This window comes from Artemia franciscana, unplaced genomic scaffold, assembly GCF_032884065.1.
Source record: "Artemia franciscana unplaced genomic scaffold, ASM3288406v1 Scaffold_2638, whole genome shotgun sequence".
In the NCBI taxonomy this organism is placed as follows: Eukaryota; Metazoa; Arthropoda; class Branchiopoda; order Anostraca; family Artemiidae; genus Artemia; species Artemia franciscana.
This window is the reverse complement of record NW_027063450.1, coordinates 18,226-30,586: the sequence shown is the minus strand read 5'-3', so window position 1 is coordinate 30,586 and position 12,361 is coordinate 18,226. Positions and strand designations below refer to the sequence as shown.

The 12,361-nt window shown below is 33.4% G+C and overlaps 1 protein-coding gene across 1 annotated transcript; it reads right to left on the bottom strand.

Annotated features, from left to right (window-relative positions):
• Positions 1 to 383: 383 nt before the first annotated feature.
• LOC136042975 (endoplasmic reticulum chaperone BiP-like) lies at positions 384 to 10,451 on the bottom strand. Its single transcript, XM_065727872.1, has 3 exons — positions 10,353 to 10,451; positions 5,352 to 5,624; positions 384 to 895 (listed from the first exon to the last, which is right to left on the bottom strand). The coding sequence occupies exons 2-3, from the start codon at positions 5,589 to 5,591 to the stop codon at positions 710 to 712; spliced, it is 426 nt and encodes a 141-aa protein (XP_065583944.1). The 5' UTR covers positions 5,592 to 5,624; positions 10,353 to 10,451; the 3' UTR covers positions 384 to 709.
• Positions 10,452 to 12,361: the final 1,910 nt, after the last annotated feature.

Here is a 12,361-nt window from a genome sequence, read left to right as displayed (position 1 = left end):
CCTCAATTCTCGTTAAGGAAAAAACAGATCCTCCATAACTTTATCACCAGCCTTTCTCCAAAATGTTTTCCAAACTAACGAATTGAGGCGTGCATCGTCTATTCGCAGATTATTACGTCTATTAGGACACATGCAGAGAGGCTGAATGCTTCAACAAGGCAGGAAGGGGGAGGAAACAAAAAGTGAATTAAATGAAAAACCCAAGTCATGGTAATCATGTTGATATTTTTACCATCCAAAGCACTCAATCTCACTCTCTGTGTGCATGTTCTTAGAATTGTATTGCGCTGACTAAGATTTTATTACAGAATCTTCAATATATAATTTATTTTTTTGGATGAACCTTTAAAAGAAGCAAACCTATTCATCAAAGAAGAGAAAAGAAATGTGAAAATTATTTATACAAAAATGTTGTAAAAAAATCATACAACTTAATTCCAAAACATCGCAAAGAAAACCATCCTAGACATCAGCTGTTTCACAGACAAAATGCTCTTTTCACCTTCATGTTTAACTGTCATTCACGTTTGACTGGAATGAATCAATAGAAATAATTAAATAGCAACACAAAACATCCTAAATCAAGGAGATTCAAATCAAAGTTCGTCCCATTCATGTTCGTCCTTAGGCATCTCAGCGCTAGCACCGCCATGTTCTTGGTAGAGTTTTAGGAAAGTAGAGTCCATGTAATCTTCCAGTGCCAACAATTCTAGGTATTTGAGTAATTTGATAATTCCCAATTTGAATTGGTAATTGGTGATTCCAAAAACATGAAGTTATTTTCAAATTCTTTCTTAACCCGTTTGAATTCTGACGCCTCCTTATCTTGATTATCTTCTAGCCACTTTATCTTCTTATTGATCCAATATACCGCATGAAACCAGGGGACAACCTTCTAAAAAGAACAATACGTGTATGTAGCTGGCAAATTTTACAAATCTCTTAGTGCGAATTTGAACTTTTTTTATTTTATGGCCTGGTCAAATTATTTGTGTATTTGAGGTGTATGATCCCCCTGAAACAAGCAAATTTGGGACAAGGCTACAGCTGTAACTAGCTTAAAAATTAGGAAAAACTGTCGGTTTTTCAACAATTTAACCAGTTTTCAACATATTTTTAATCTTTTTAAACCTTTAAATCATTAAATTTTTCTAATTTGTAATTTGGTAGACGAATAGAGTTGAAACTCACTTATTGAACGATAGTGAAATTGTCGACCATAGGAGAGCAGCAAAATAACTTTACAAAAAATAAACGTGTAAAATTAATAACACGCTTATAACCAACCTTAGGAAAAAATAAGTCTTCTGGTTCTCAATGTACACAAGATAAATGAAACTGAAGATTGAGAGACATTGAAAACATCAAGACCTTTTGAAAGCATCAATGCGAAAAAAAAAACATAAAAGAAACCAGATATCTGAACAAATTTTGGCATTAAATTTAATTTTGTAAAAAAGAGAAATGACTAAAAGAAGTGTTTATTTTAATATTAAATTAAAAACCCTTCAGAGGAAGGAATGGAATGACAATGGAAGGAAAAATAATAATAGAACTTATAAATAATGCCCCTGGAATTTCTCACTTATAATTCCACCCCTTATACATCAGAGACCTGCAAAACGCCCCTCAGCCACCCTTTTTACATTTTGTTTTAATGAGGCAGAATAAACAATAAATATTCAAAATACAATAGAGGGAGAGAATATCGGGAGTTACCAAATAAATGATGACTAAAAGGGAAATTAAATAGTAAAACTATATATAGAAAAATAGCAATAAAGATGGTAAAATTTAAGCCAGCCAAATGAAAATGAAGATGATAGAATTCAACAATAAAATGAATAGGGCGCGTAACAAAAACTCGCATATATATGATGACTGAAAGGTAAACAAGGCAGGATGAAAACAAATGATGACGAAAAACGAAGCAGATGGCAAAAATACGAGTTAATTACAAACAACACGTGACGTCTCTATTTTCGAAACGCTTTTGAAGAATAACCATGTTACTCATGTTATATTATCAATTATTAATTCCAAAGCTCCATAGACCAGGGTTATTTAGTAGTTTTTGGATTTCCCTGCCTTTCCTTGTTGATTAAACAAACAAAAAATATTTTTTTTTGTAACTGAAAGTAAGGAGCAACATTAAAACTTAAAACAAACAGAAATTATTCAGTATATGAAAGGGACTGCACCCTCCTCAACAGCCCACTCTTTACGCTAAAGTTTTTTATTGTTTTAAAAAGTAAAATTGCAAGAAATAATCAAACTTTAGCGTAAAGAGCGGGTCGTTGAGGAGGGTACAGCCCCACTCATGCTTTCACTTAAAAAACTTTTTTTAATTTCTGAACGTTCTTTGAATTAACGCAGGTTTTGATTTTGGCTCACCATACGTGAATAATTAAAACGATATTTTCAAATTAATTTTACTTTTTTGGCTAAATGACTTTCTCAAAGTTTTGATCGGACGATTTTGAGAGATAAAATGTGGGGGTGGTGGCCTAGTTGCCCTCCCATTTTTTTTTTTTTGCTTAAGAAGGGAACGACAACTTTTAATTTTACATATGAATGTTTTCACAAGTAATAAATATACATAACTTACAAATCAAGTTACGTCACGAACTTCTACATTTGTATCTTTTTATTACGAATATGAGGGGGTTCGCCACCTCGTCAATACCTAACTCTTTATACTAAAGTTTGAATTTAGTTCCAATTCTTTAAAAATAACCCCTGAATCACAAACACCGTTTAATTAGAATAAATAGCCTTTTTGAGATTACTAAAAAACAGCTTAGCATAAAGAGGAAGGTATTGAGGAGATAATGAACCCCCTAATAAAAGTAATAATTTCTGTTCGCTTTAAGTTTTAACGTTGCTCCTTACTTTGAGTTGAAAAAACTTGTTTGTTTGTTTTTTATTTCATTTCTGATCGTTTTTGAATTAATGCATTTTGAATTTTATTTACGAAAGTTTTTATTAGTAAAAAATATACGTAACTTACAAATTAACATATGTAACGAACTTCTATATTCATAGATTAATATTACATATATGAGGGGGTTCACCCTCTCGTCAAGGCTTCACTCTTTACACTTAAGTTCGAATTTTGCTCCAATTCTTTAAGAATGACTTCTGAATCACATATGCCGTTTAATTAGAATAAATAGCTCTTTTGAAATTACTAAGAATACTTTAGTGTAAAGAGCAAGATATTGAGGATAGGAAGAACCCCCTCATATAAGTAATAACTTCTGTTCGTATTAAGTTTTAATGCTGCTCCTTACTTTCAGTCGAAAATAACTTGTTTTTTTTTATTTAATTTCTCATTTTTTTTAAATAGCACTGAAAAAATCCTCTTCCCCAATGACAAATTCCTCCATGGAAAGATTTTCTCACGTGACCCCTTCCTACTGACCTCCCTACCACCATAAAAAAATCCCCCTGAAAACTTCAGTATACATCCTAATAACCAATACAACATGTAAAGAATAGGCTAAGTTCATAAATTGCAACCCTTCCCCCAGGGACTGCGGGGATTAAGTCGTTCTCAAAAACAGTTATTAAATTTATCGGCTATGCTGAACAAAATGGATATCTCAAAATTTTGATCTGGTAACTGGGAAAAAAATGAGCATGGGAGGGGTTTAGTTACTCTCCAGTTTTTTGGGTCACTTAAAAAAGGGCACTACACCGTTTAATTTCCGTTAAAATGAGCCCTCTTGCGAAATGCTAGGATCACTGGGTTGATACCATCACCCCTGAAAAAAAAACAAAGAAAATGCATCCATGATTTTTCTTCTGGCAAAAAATATGAAGTTCCACATTTTTGCAGATAAGAGCTAGAATCCTATACAGTAGAGTTTTCTGATACGCTGAATCCGACGGTGCCATTTTCATTAATATTCTATGACTTTTAGGGGGTGTTTTCCCCTTGTATCAAAATAAGGCAAATTTTCTCAGACTCAAAACTTTTGATGGCTAAACTTGATGAAACTGATATATTTAAAATCAGCATAAAAATTCAATTCTTCTGATGTATACATTAGTATCAAAAGTGTGTTTTTTACACTTTTGGTTAATATTGAGCCAGGTCACTCCTTACTACAGTTTGTTACTATGAACTGTTTGATCTGAACCTAACTTAAGACAGGTAAAATCATTCAAATAGCAACTCGAGGTTATCCTCTTGGCACCAATAGGAGGAGGTATTTAAAATTGCTAGAAGAGAATAAAATATATTCGCAAAAATACCTGGTTTCACATAATACCCAAGCTCCATAAGACAGTTCAAAAATGGAGACAAAAAAATCTATGCAATAAGATGGCAAAGAGGAGATGCAGTTGCAAATTGGCGCAACAAACTCGTGAAATTTCTTTCATATACATCTTATTGTATTTGCTCAAACTGCTTTGTGGCAGGAAATTTGAGCATCTGTATACCATCTCTAAAATATCAAATTTAACAGGAAATAATGACTAATAATAATATTGACTAAGTTCTTCTTGAGCATGATATAACAAAGCTATTTATGTTGGTCTATTAAGCAGAGTTCTCAATAATACCACTGAATCAATCTAATTCTTCATAATTCCCAAAGAGTAGGTCACATTCCTAGGGTGATTAGATATGAGACCTAACTGTGAGAAGAAGCAATCAGGTTCAGGGTATATATAACTAAAAAGATACTGATGTGCTTAGGCTTAAAAAGAAAGATCACCAAAACACTGTCGACCTCCCAACAATAGTTTATTAAACCCCAAATAGTTTGAGTCTTTCAAGTGCAAAGGACAGAGAAACTGAATTCCCATGGTCTGAATTGGTTAAGCGGCAACTCATAAAACCATACAATAGATCTTAACAAAATTATAAAATTACCAAGCCAATTTTTAATAATGATTAATTTTAATTATAAATTTTTTTTAATAATTTGTTTATAATTTTAATAATTGATTTGAAACAAAACCAATTTTTTTAAATAATTAATAATAAAACCTTCATATTCAATTTTTGGTAGTAGCATGAGCAAAAAAAGAGCTGAGAAAATAATCAGCAAAAACGCATCTGCACCCAATGGAAAAAAAAGACACCAAACAGATTAAGAAGGTGTAGTTTTTCTGGGGGAGTCAATACACCCTAGATGTTTGAACTGTTAGGAAGAAAATTATTGAGAAATCTAATTGGTTCAAAGTACTAATTGACAAAAATATGGTACTGTCCTTAAGAATCCTCATTTTTTTGGGGAGGGGAGTTGATACAGGCTCAGGGTTTTTGAAAACAAATTTACAAGTCAAAGAAATATTCTGGGGAGGGGAGGAGTCGAGTTTCCAAAATTTGTATTTACCTTTTCATATGCATAATCCATCTGATAAACAAAAGATTTCTTATCTGATACATCTATATCTAACAATTTTGCTCCAAATTTACGAAGTTCGCCCATGTCAACAACCTTATTCTTCAATGAGTAAAGATAGGATTTAAGTTCATTGCGAGCTTCAACCTTTTCTTCAAATGATTCTTCCTCCTTTCTGCCATCTAGATAATAAACCAAAGCAAATAAGATGAGCAGCACTGGAATCTTCATTGCTCCAACATTCACTTCACAAGATTCTATATACTGAAAAGAAAACAAGAATAACAGAGCTTCAAAATACTTTAGCAAAGAAAAAAACATCAAAGAACTATTTGAAGAACAGGATTAGAGAATTGAAACACTTCAAAACCATATAGATCTAAATTTTTTTTTTTTTTTTTGTGACATGATTTTGAAAGCATAAATTCAAATTTGGTGTCAGTCCAAAAATTGAATTCCATAATCTTTTCAGATATAAACATACCACAAAAAAGCTGCAGACATCCTAAAGCCATGCTTGGTTCTAGTGTGGCAAGCTTTTTGCAACAAGAGAATTTGACACTGTAATGCAATTAGTGATTTGGACTTTAGAAGACTCTAAAGTGTATTTATTTAAACTTAATTTAATTTGAAGGTACAGTATGTAAAACTCAACCATACCAAGGAGGTCAAGTTGCATTTTGAACTCCTTATTGCAGAACAAAACAATAACTGCAGGTTGTTTTTTTTAGATCCACATTAGTTGATTCATCAATAATGAGAGAAAAGGCATCATTCTCAATTAATCACAAAAATTTCATAGTAGTGTAGTCCTAAAGCCTCTCTGATCACATTTGTCACATTCTGCTTGTCCAGCCCAATTTTTCTACAACATCCTTGTGTGGTAGACATTCCACAAAAGGTACAAGAGTTTCTATAAATAACAGAGGAAGATTTTTTGACAATGAAAGTAGCAAACTTGGTTTTTAGGCTTTCTTCTAGGTTTTTACTGTGGTAAAGAGATGATCAATTTGTGTGGTGAGCTTCCTAGAAGCTCCTAGTTTCCTCATATTTTCACTGTGCTTTGCACTCTTTCCATGTTTTCAGAGTTTTGATCTATCATACAAAAAGGAATGACTGCAATAAGAAAAGAATTCCTTTCCATCAGAAGATTTGTCCTTAGCAAGCCACTCTTTAAATCCAGGGACTTGCAGCCAGCTATGCCTGCATTTGCTCTTTTTTCTCTATGCCTTCTGTCTCTGGTCAGGCCTTCTTTTTTCTATCCTTCTCTTTCACTTTGCTTTACCACAAAGAATTTGAATGTCAGTTTTAGAAGATAGATTTGTCTGGCATGCCAGTTCTTCCTGCAATCATACTTAATAAGCAAAACACATGAATTGTATTACAGCAAAGGATCTTGAAGGCAAATTCAGCATTGGACCTCAAATTAGTGAAAAACCAAGGTCTGAGTGGCCATTCACACAGGGCTTGGTCAAAGCCAAAGTTGCAACTAAGACTACAACTTTGCAAAAACTTCTGGTTCACATGATTCTCAGAGTCTCAGTCCTAGGCATACTCTTAATAATAGTTCAACTTAATCAACTCACCAGCAACTAAGCCTAGGTCTAGGTTTCAACCAATTATATCAAAGATTAGTGGCAAGATAATTTGACAGGAATAGAGGGTAGACAAGTGGTACAGATATGGAATGGTATAAGAGTTGATTTTCTTGAAGGACTTATTGGGCATGGTGAGAACAAAAGGGTTATGCATGATAAGACAGAGCAAAATTACAACAATACATTACCTTAATCCATCCAAGAGCTTTAAGGTCTTCCAGACCTGTAGTGCTCTTGATTTGATGACTGCCAGTTGAACCTCCACTGTTTCGGCTCCCACTCTTTGTCAAGTTGGTTTTTGAAGGACTGGATAGAGGGAGCACTGACAGTTGAATCTTTCAGTTTATTCCAATGATTTATTACTCTTCTCAAAAAGAATGTTTGGCAACTTTTAGATTGGGAGCTTGACTTTGGTAGCTTCTTTGAGTGTCCTCTTGTGTTGTACTGGCTGGTACTGAGATTCCTGCCAAAGATTGCTGACTTTTCGTTCTGTAGCTTGTAAGTAAGCATCATATCACTGCAAAAGCGTCAGTAAACCAGAGTGGGTAATTTGAGGTACTTGAGATGGTCCTCATATGAGGTTGATGCTAGACTTTTTATGCATTTTGTTACTTGTTTCTGTACATTTTAGATGAGCCTCACATCCTGTTGGTAAGAAGGACCAGCAAGACACATGCCAAAATTGAGATGAGGTCTGACGAGAGCCTTGTATAATTTCATAAATATAGATGCCTGTCTGCTGTTGATGGTTTGTTTTAGTAGTCCAAGACTGGAGCTTGCACAGGAAACAACATGCTGTACATGGTTGTGAAATTTAAGTTTATCATCAATAATGATGCCTAGATCCCTTTCTTCTGTTCTTTAGTTGCTCTCTTACTTTGGTGGTGGAGTTGTAGATTGTGCAGTTTGCCATTGGATTATTGGGTCCAAGGTGTAATACACAGCACTTTCCTGCATTAAATTGGAGAAGCCAGTCATGGGTCCAAACTTGTAACTCATCTATGTCATGCTGGATACTCTGAAAGCATGCAATACCAAAGAGTTTGGCATCATCAGCAAACAGGTGAATGCCATTGTCAATATGGTTAAATATATCATTGATGTAAATCAGAAAGAGAGTTGGACCCAGTACAGTTCCCTGTGGTACTTTGCTCATTACTTCAGCCTTGTCAGAGTATAATGGTTTGCCATCTGTAGCATAAGTGAACTTTCTGCTTGCACTTTGTAAGGAAATTCATCAGCCAGTCTACAACAGCATGATTGATGCTAATAGTGGATACTTTTGAGTGTATTCAACTGTGAGGAACCTTGTCAAAGGCCTTAGCAAAGTCCAGCAGGAGTAGGTCAACCAGATGTCTGTGGTCAATTAGGTCTGTGATTTCCTTGTATGATTCCAAGAGGTTTGCTTCAATTGATTTCCCTGACTGGAAGCCATGCTGCTTGGGGGACAAGATCTTGTTGGTTGTCAAATACTTAAGGATTGAATCATTGACTATGCACTCAAGTATTTTGACAACAACTGAGGTCAGGCTAATTGGCCAATAGTTTTCAGGCTTGGAACAATTACCTTTCTTGAAAACCAGTGTAATGTTGGCTATTTCCAGTCTGCTGACAGCTCTCTAGAGGTAAGTGAAGTTTGGAAAATTCTCCTAAGTGGTTCTGCTATGATAGCTGCAGTTTCTTTTAATAGCCTTGGATGTAGGTTATCTGGTCCTTGCAATTTGTTAGCATCTAATTTCTGTACGCATCTGAGAACCTCCATATGCAATAGATTGACGCTTTCCATTGGGGATGTTACAATGCATTCAAGTGAAGAGGGTAAAGGACCACTGGGTTCAGTGGTTGAAACAGAAACAAATTGCTGATTTAGTGAGTTTGCAACCTTGTTGATACTGGTTTCATTGATGAAGCAAGATGCATGGTAGGTCACTTGCTCAAAGGTAACATCCAGGCCTTTATTAACTGCATTTACAAATACAAATTGGGAGGCTTGCTTATTAATGCCATGACAGATAGTCTCAGTGAGACTAGATTTTCTCAGTGAAAGGCAAAACTAGCATAACCCTTTTTCATAATTGTATAAAAATGATGTAATTTCACTTGTTGTTAGATTTCTGTCAAATTTCTTGCCACTGATCTTTGATGTAATTGGTTAAAACCTAGTTTTAGGTTCTGGTGAGTTGATCCAAACTGAACTATTATTATGCCTGGGACTGAGAATCTGAGACCTGTGTGAATAAAAAGTTTTGGCCAAGTCCTATTTGTAGTTGCAATTATCCTGATTATTGTTTGTCCAGGTACAAGCTTGCAAGTTATGTCAGCTATTATCAAATAATATCCTTGACTCAAGTAAAGGCTCTGCATGGTTATTTCTACCCAGAACATGCTAACAATTCTGACTGAATCATACCAGAATTGTAAAAATATTAAATTATTAATTCATTTATTAAAATGAAATATTAAATTACTCCAGAGAAGAACACTAGCCTAATACTTTTTGTTACAACATTAGCTACTAAAAATATAGCTCAGTTTGAAAAAGATTTCTACTTCAGATGTGAGAGATGAGAAGGTTTTTTTTAACTCGAAGTAGTTACAGCAAGGCTTTACAATGAGCTAACCATATTTTTACTTTTTTTTCTTGATTAACAAATACATACTGATACAGAATAAAGTCACACAAATGCCTTTTTTGGTTTTCTTCATATGTATTGTTAAGCTTAATGTAGGAATTTATGAAGCATAAGCTGAACATAAGTATCATTAGCTCTATCTCATAAGTTAGATTCATAGTTTAACAAAGACAAGAGGGCCATTAGTAATAAAGACCTTATTACTGTAATTAACTGTAGATGACACACAAAAAGTCAGATAGAATGCATTGTATTGTCTAACCTCTATATTAAAAAAGACAAAAAGTCATTTATTTACTTTTTTCATGTTAGCCTATGTCTTCAATAGAACAAGAGAAAAAAAAAGCTGTTTTTATGGCTTTATTCATAACAATGTATAACAGAACAAAGTATAAAAGATTATCAGTATGAATTTTTTCTATTTTACATAATCACATGAAACATAGGCCTAGTACTGTCCTTTGTATAACTTTACACTATACTCTTTACAATAGTTATTGATAAATATTAATATTGCAATTTTAACAAGCTTTTGCCAGACTTCCTGTGTTATGCTGACAATAACAAGGCAAGCTATTTGATCTTTCTTTTCTAAAGAAAGATCAAATTTATCTTTCAAAATATCAACAAACTCATGTGGCTGCATAAATTTGAACCCTGAAAATATATATATAACAAACTGTGAGACAAAACTATTTTTCCTTATTGTTTTAATTATCCTTAATCTTACTGTAACCTAAGGGTTAACTTAAGGGACATACCACAGTATTGGACCTTTTATATTCAGACTTCTATTTTCTACTTGAATTTATCTATTTTCAATTCTCTTTAGGATTCTGCATCTTCTCTTTCTTCAGTTTCTAAATTATACAGTATTACCGGTTTATGGTTGCGGAAGGAGCCATAGATTACGTAAACTAAGTCGTTCATCTTCTACATTTGGCGAAAACCTGTGCAGAAGAGAGCGATAACGAACACGAAGGGCCGTATTGGTACTGGCTGGATATCAATCCTTAAACGGCTGGGGACAGGTGATTTGGCTATCTACACTTCCCATAGGTCCAAAAATCGTTGATATATATATATATATATATATATATATATATATATATATATATATATATATATATATATATATATATATATATATATATATATATATATATATATATATATATATATATATATATATATATATATATATATATATATATATATATATATATATATATATATATATATATATATTATATATATATATATATATATATATATCTATATATATATATATATATATATATATATATATATATATATATATATATATATATATATATATATATTTATATTTATATATATATATATATATATATATATATATATATATATATATATATATATATATATATATATATATATATATACTTGTGTATGTATCACATAATTTCTGGCTGTTTTTTCTTTATGCTGGTCAATAATGGAAGGGTGGATTTGCCTGGCACCATTTTGGAAACTATTCTCGAAGGCTGAACTGTCTAAAATCCGTGCGCTTTTCTTCCGTTTTGCTAAATACCTCCTACGTTTTCCTCCCTGGTACAGAAACTCAATCCTCATTAAAAAGTATCACATAACCGACCCTCATGTTGCAGTTGAAAATGTAATCAAAAGACACAATATTAAAATAGTAGATCACTAATGGTTAATCTCCTTTTACAATAGATCTGTTTTCGTTTTATTCATTTTAGTGCTATTTTGTTTGCCCTTTTGTTAGTTGAGTCTCTTTCTAGTTATGTCTCTTCTGATATGTTCTTATATATTTTCTTATATTTATATGTTCGTGCTCTGTCTTTTTGATTTCGTATGATTGACGGGTTTTGAAATAAATATATACATATATATGTACTTATGTATGTATCACATAATTTCTGGCTGTTTTTCTTTATGCTGGTCAATAATGGAAGGGTATGCTCCGAATCAAGTGCATATTCAAAGTGATGTTTTTATTAACACTTCACTGAAAAAATCTTGAAGTACCAAGGTCTGCAAAAGCTAAACTTAATTATTTGACATTGTTGACTGAAACAAAATTGTAATTAAGTTTCGTTATTTTTTTACGCATCAAAAATTACGCTTGTCCATCAGGGAGTGGTAATGGCATGCACGTTGGCACACGGCCACTTGTTTTCCCAAATTCAGGAGTGACATGAGCAAAAACGCATTCTCTGTTGGTACAAGTTAAAACACTACACAAATCTACGTGGTCAAAACTGCAATCATTTTTGTTGCCACATTCTGATCTGAAATTTTAGCATATATGCAAAAACCGACACGTTTTCTTCCGTCTGCAAAACCCTCGTTCAAAGAACCGGCAAAGCTTGTTGTATTTACGAGTGGTACTGTCTGTTTTACCGTCGTACTTTCTTACGTCACTTCTCTCTAAGAGCGTCGGAGAGGGTGCATTTGCGCTAGTTGATGACGTATCACTAGGATTCATTTCGTTTGATAAGATCGCACAGTTGTGGGCTACGCTTGGGCTAGATGTCATGTTTTGCACTTCATTATAAAGGGGTGGATTTCGTTTAGCAACAGCGATATCTTTGTCTGCTTGCGTTGACTGAGTAACTTGGTCACGGGAGGTTTGCAAAGGGTCACAAGGGCGGGTTTTGATAGCCACCGAGAGTTCTTGTTTTAGCTGGGCTATAAGAAAGTCTTTAACCTCCAAATGACTTGCCAACACTTTAATTTGATTGTTCTTTTCCTCTATTTCTGA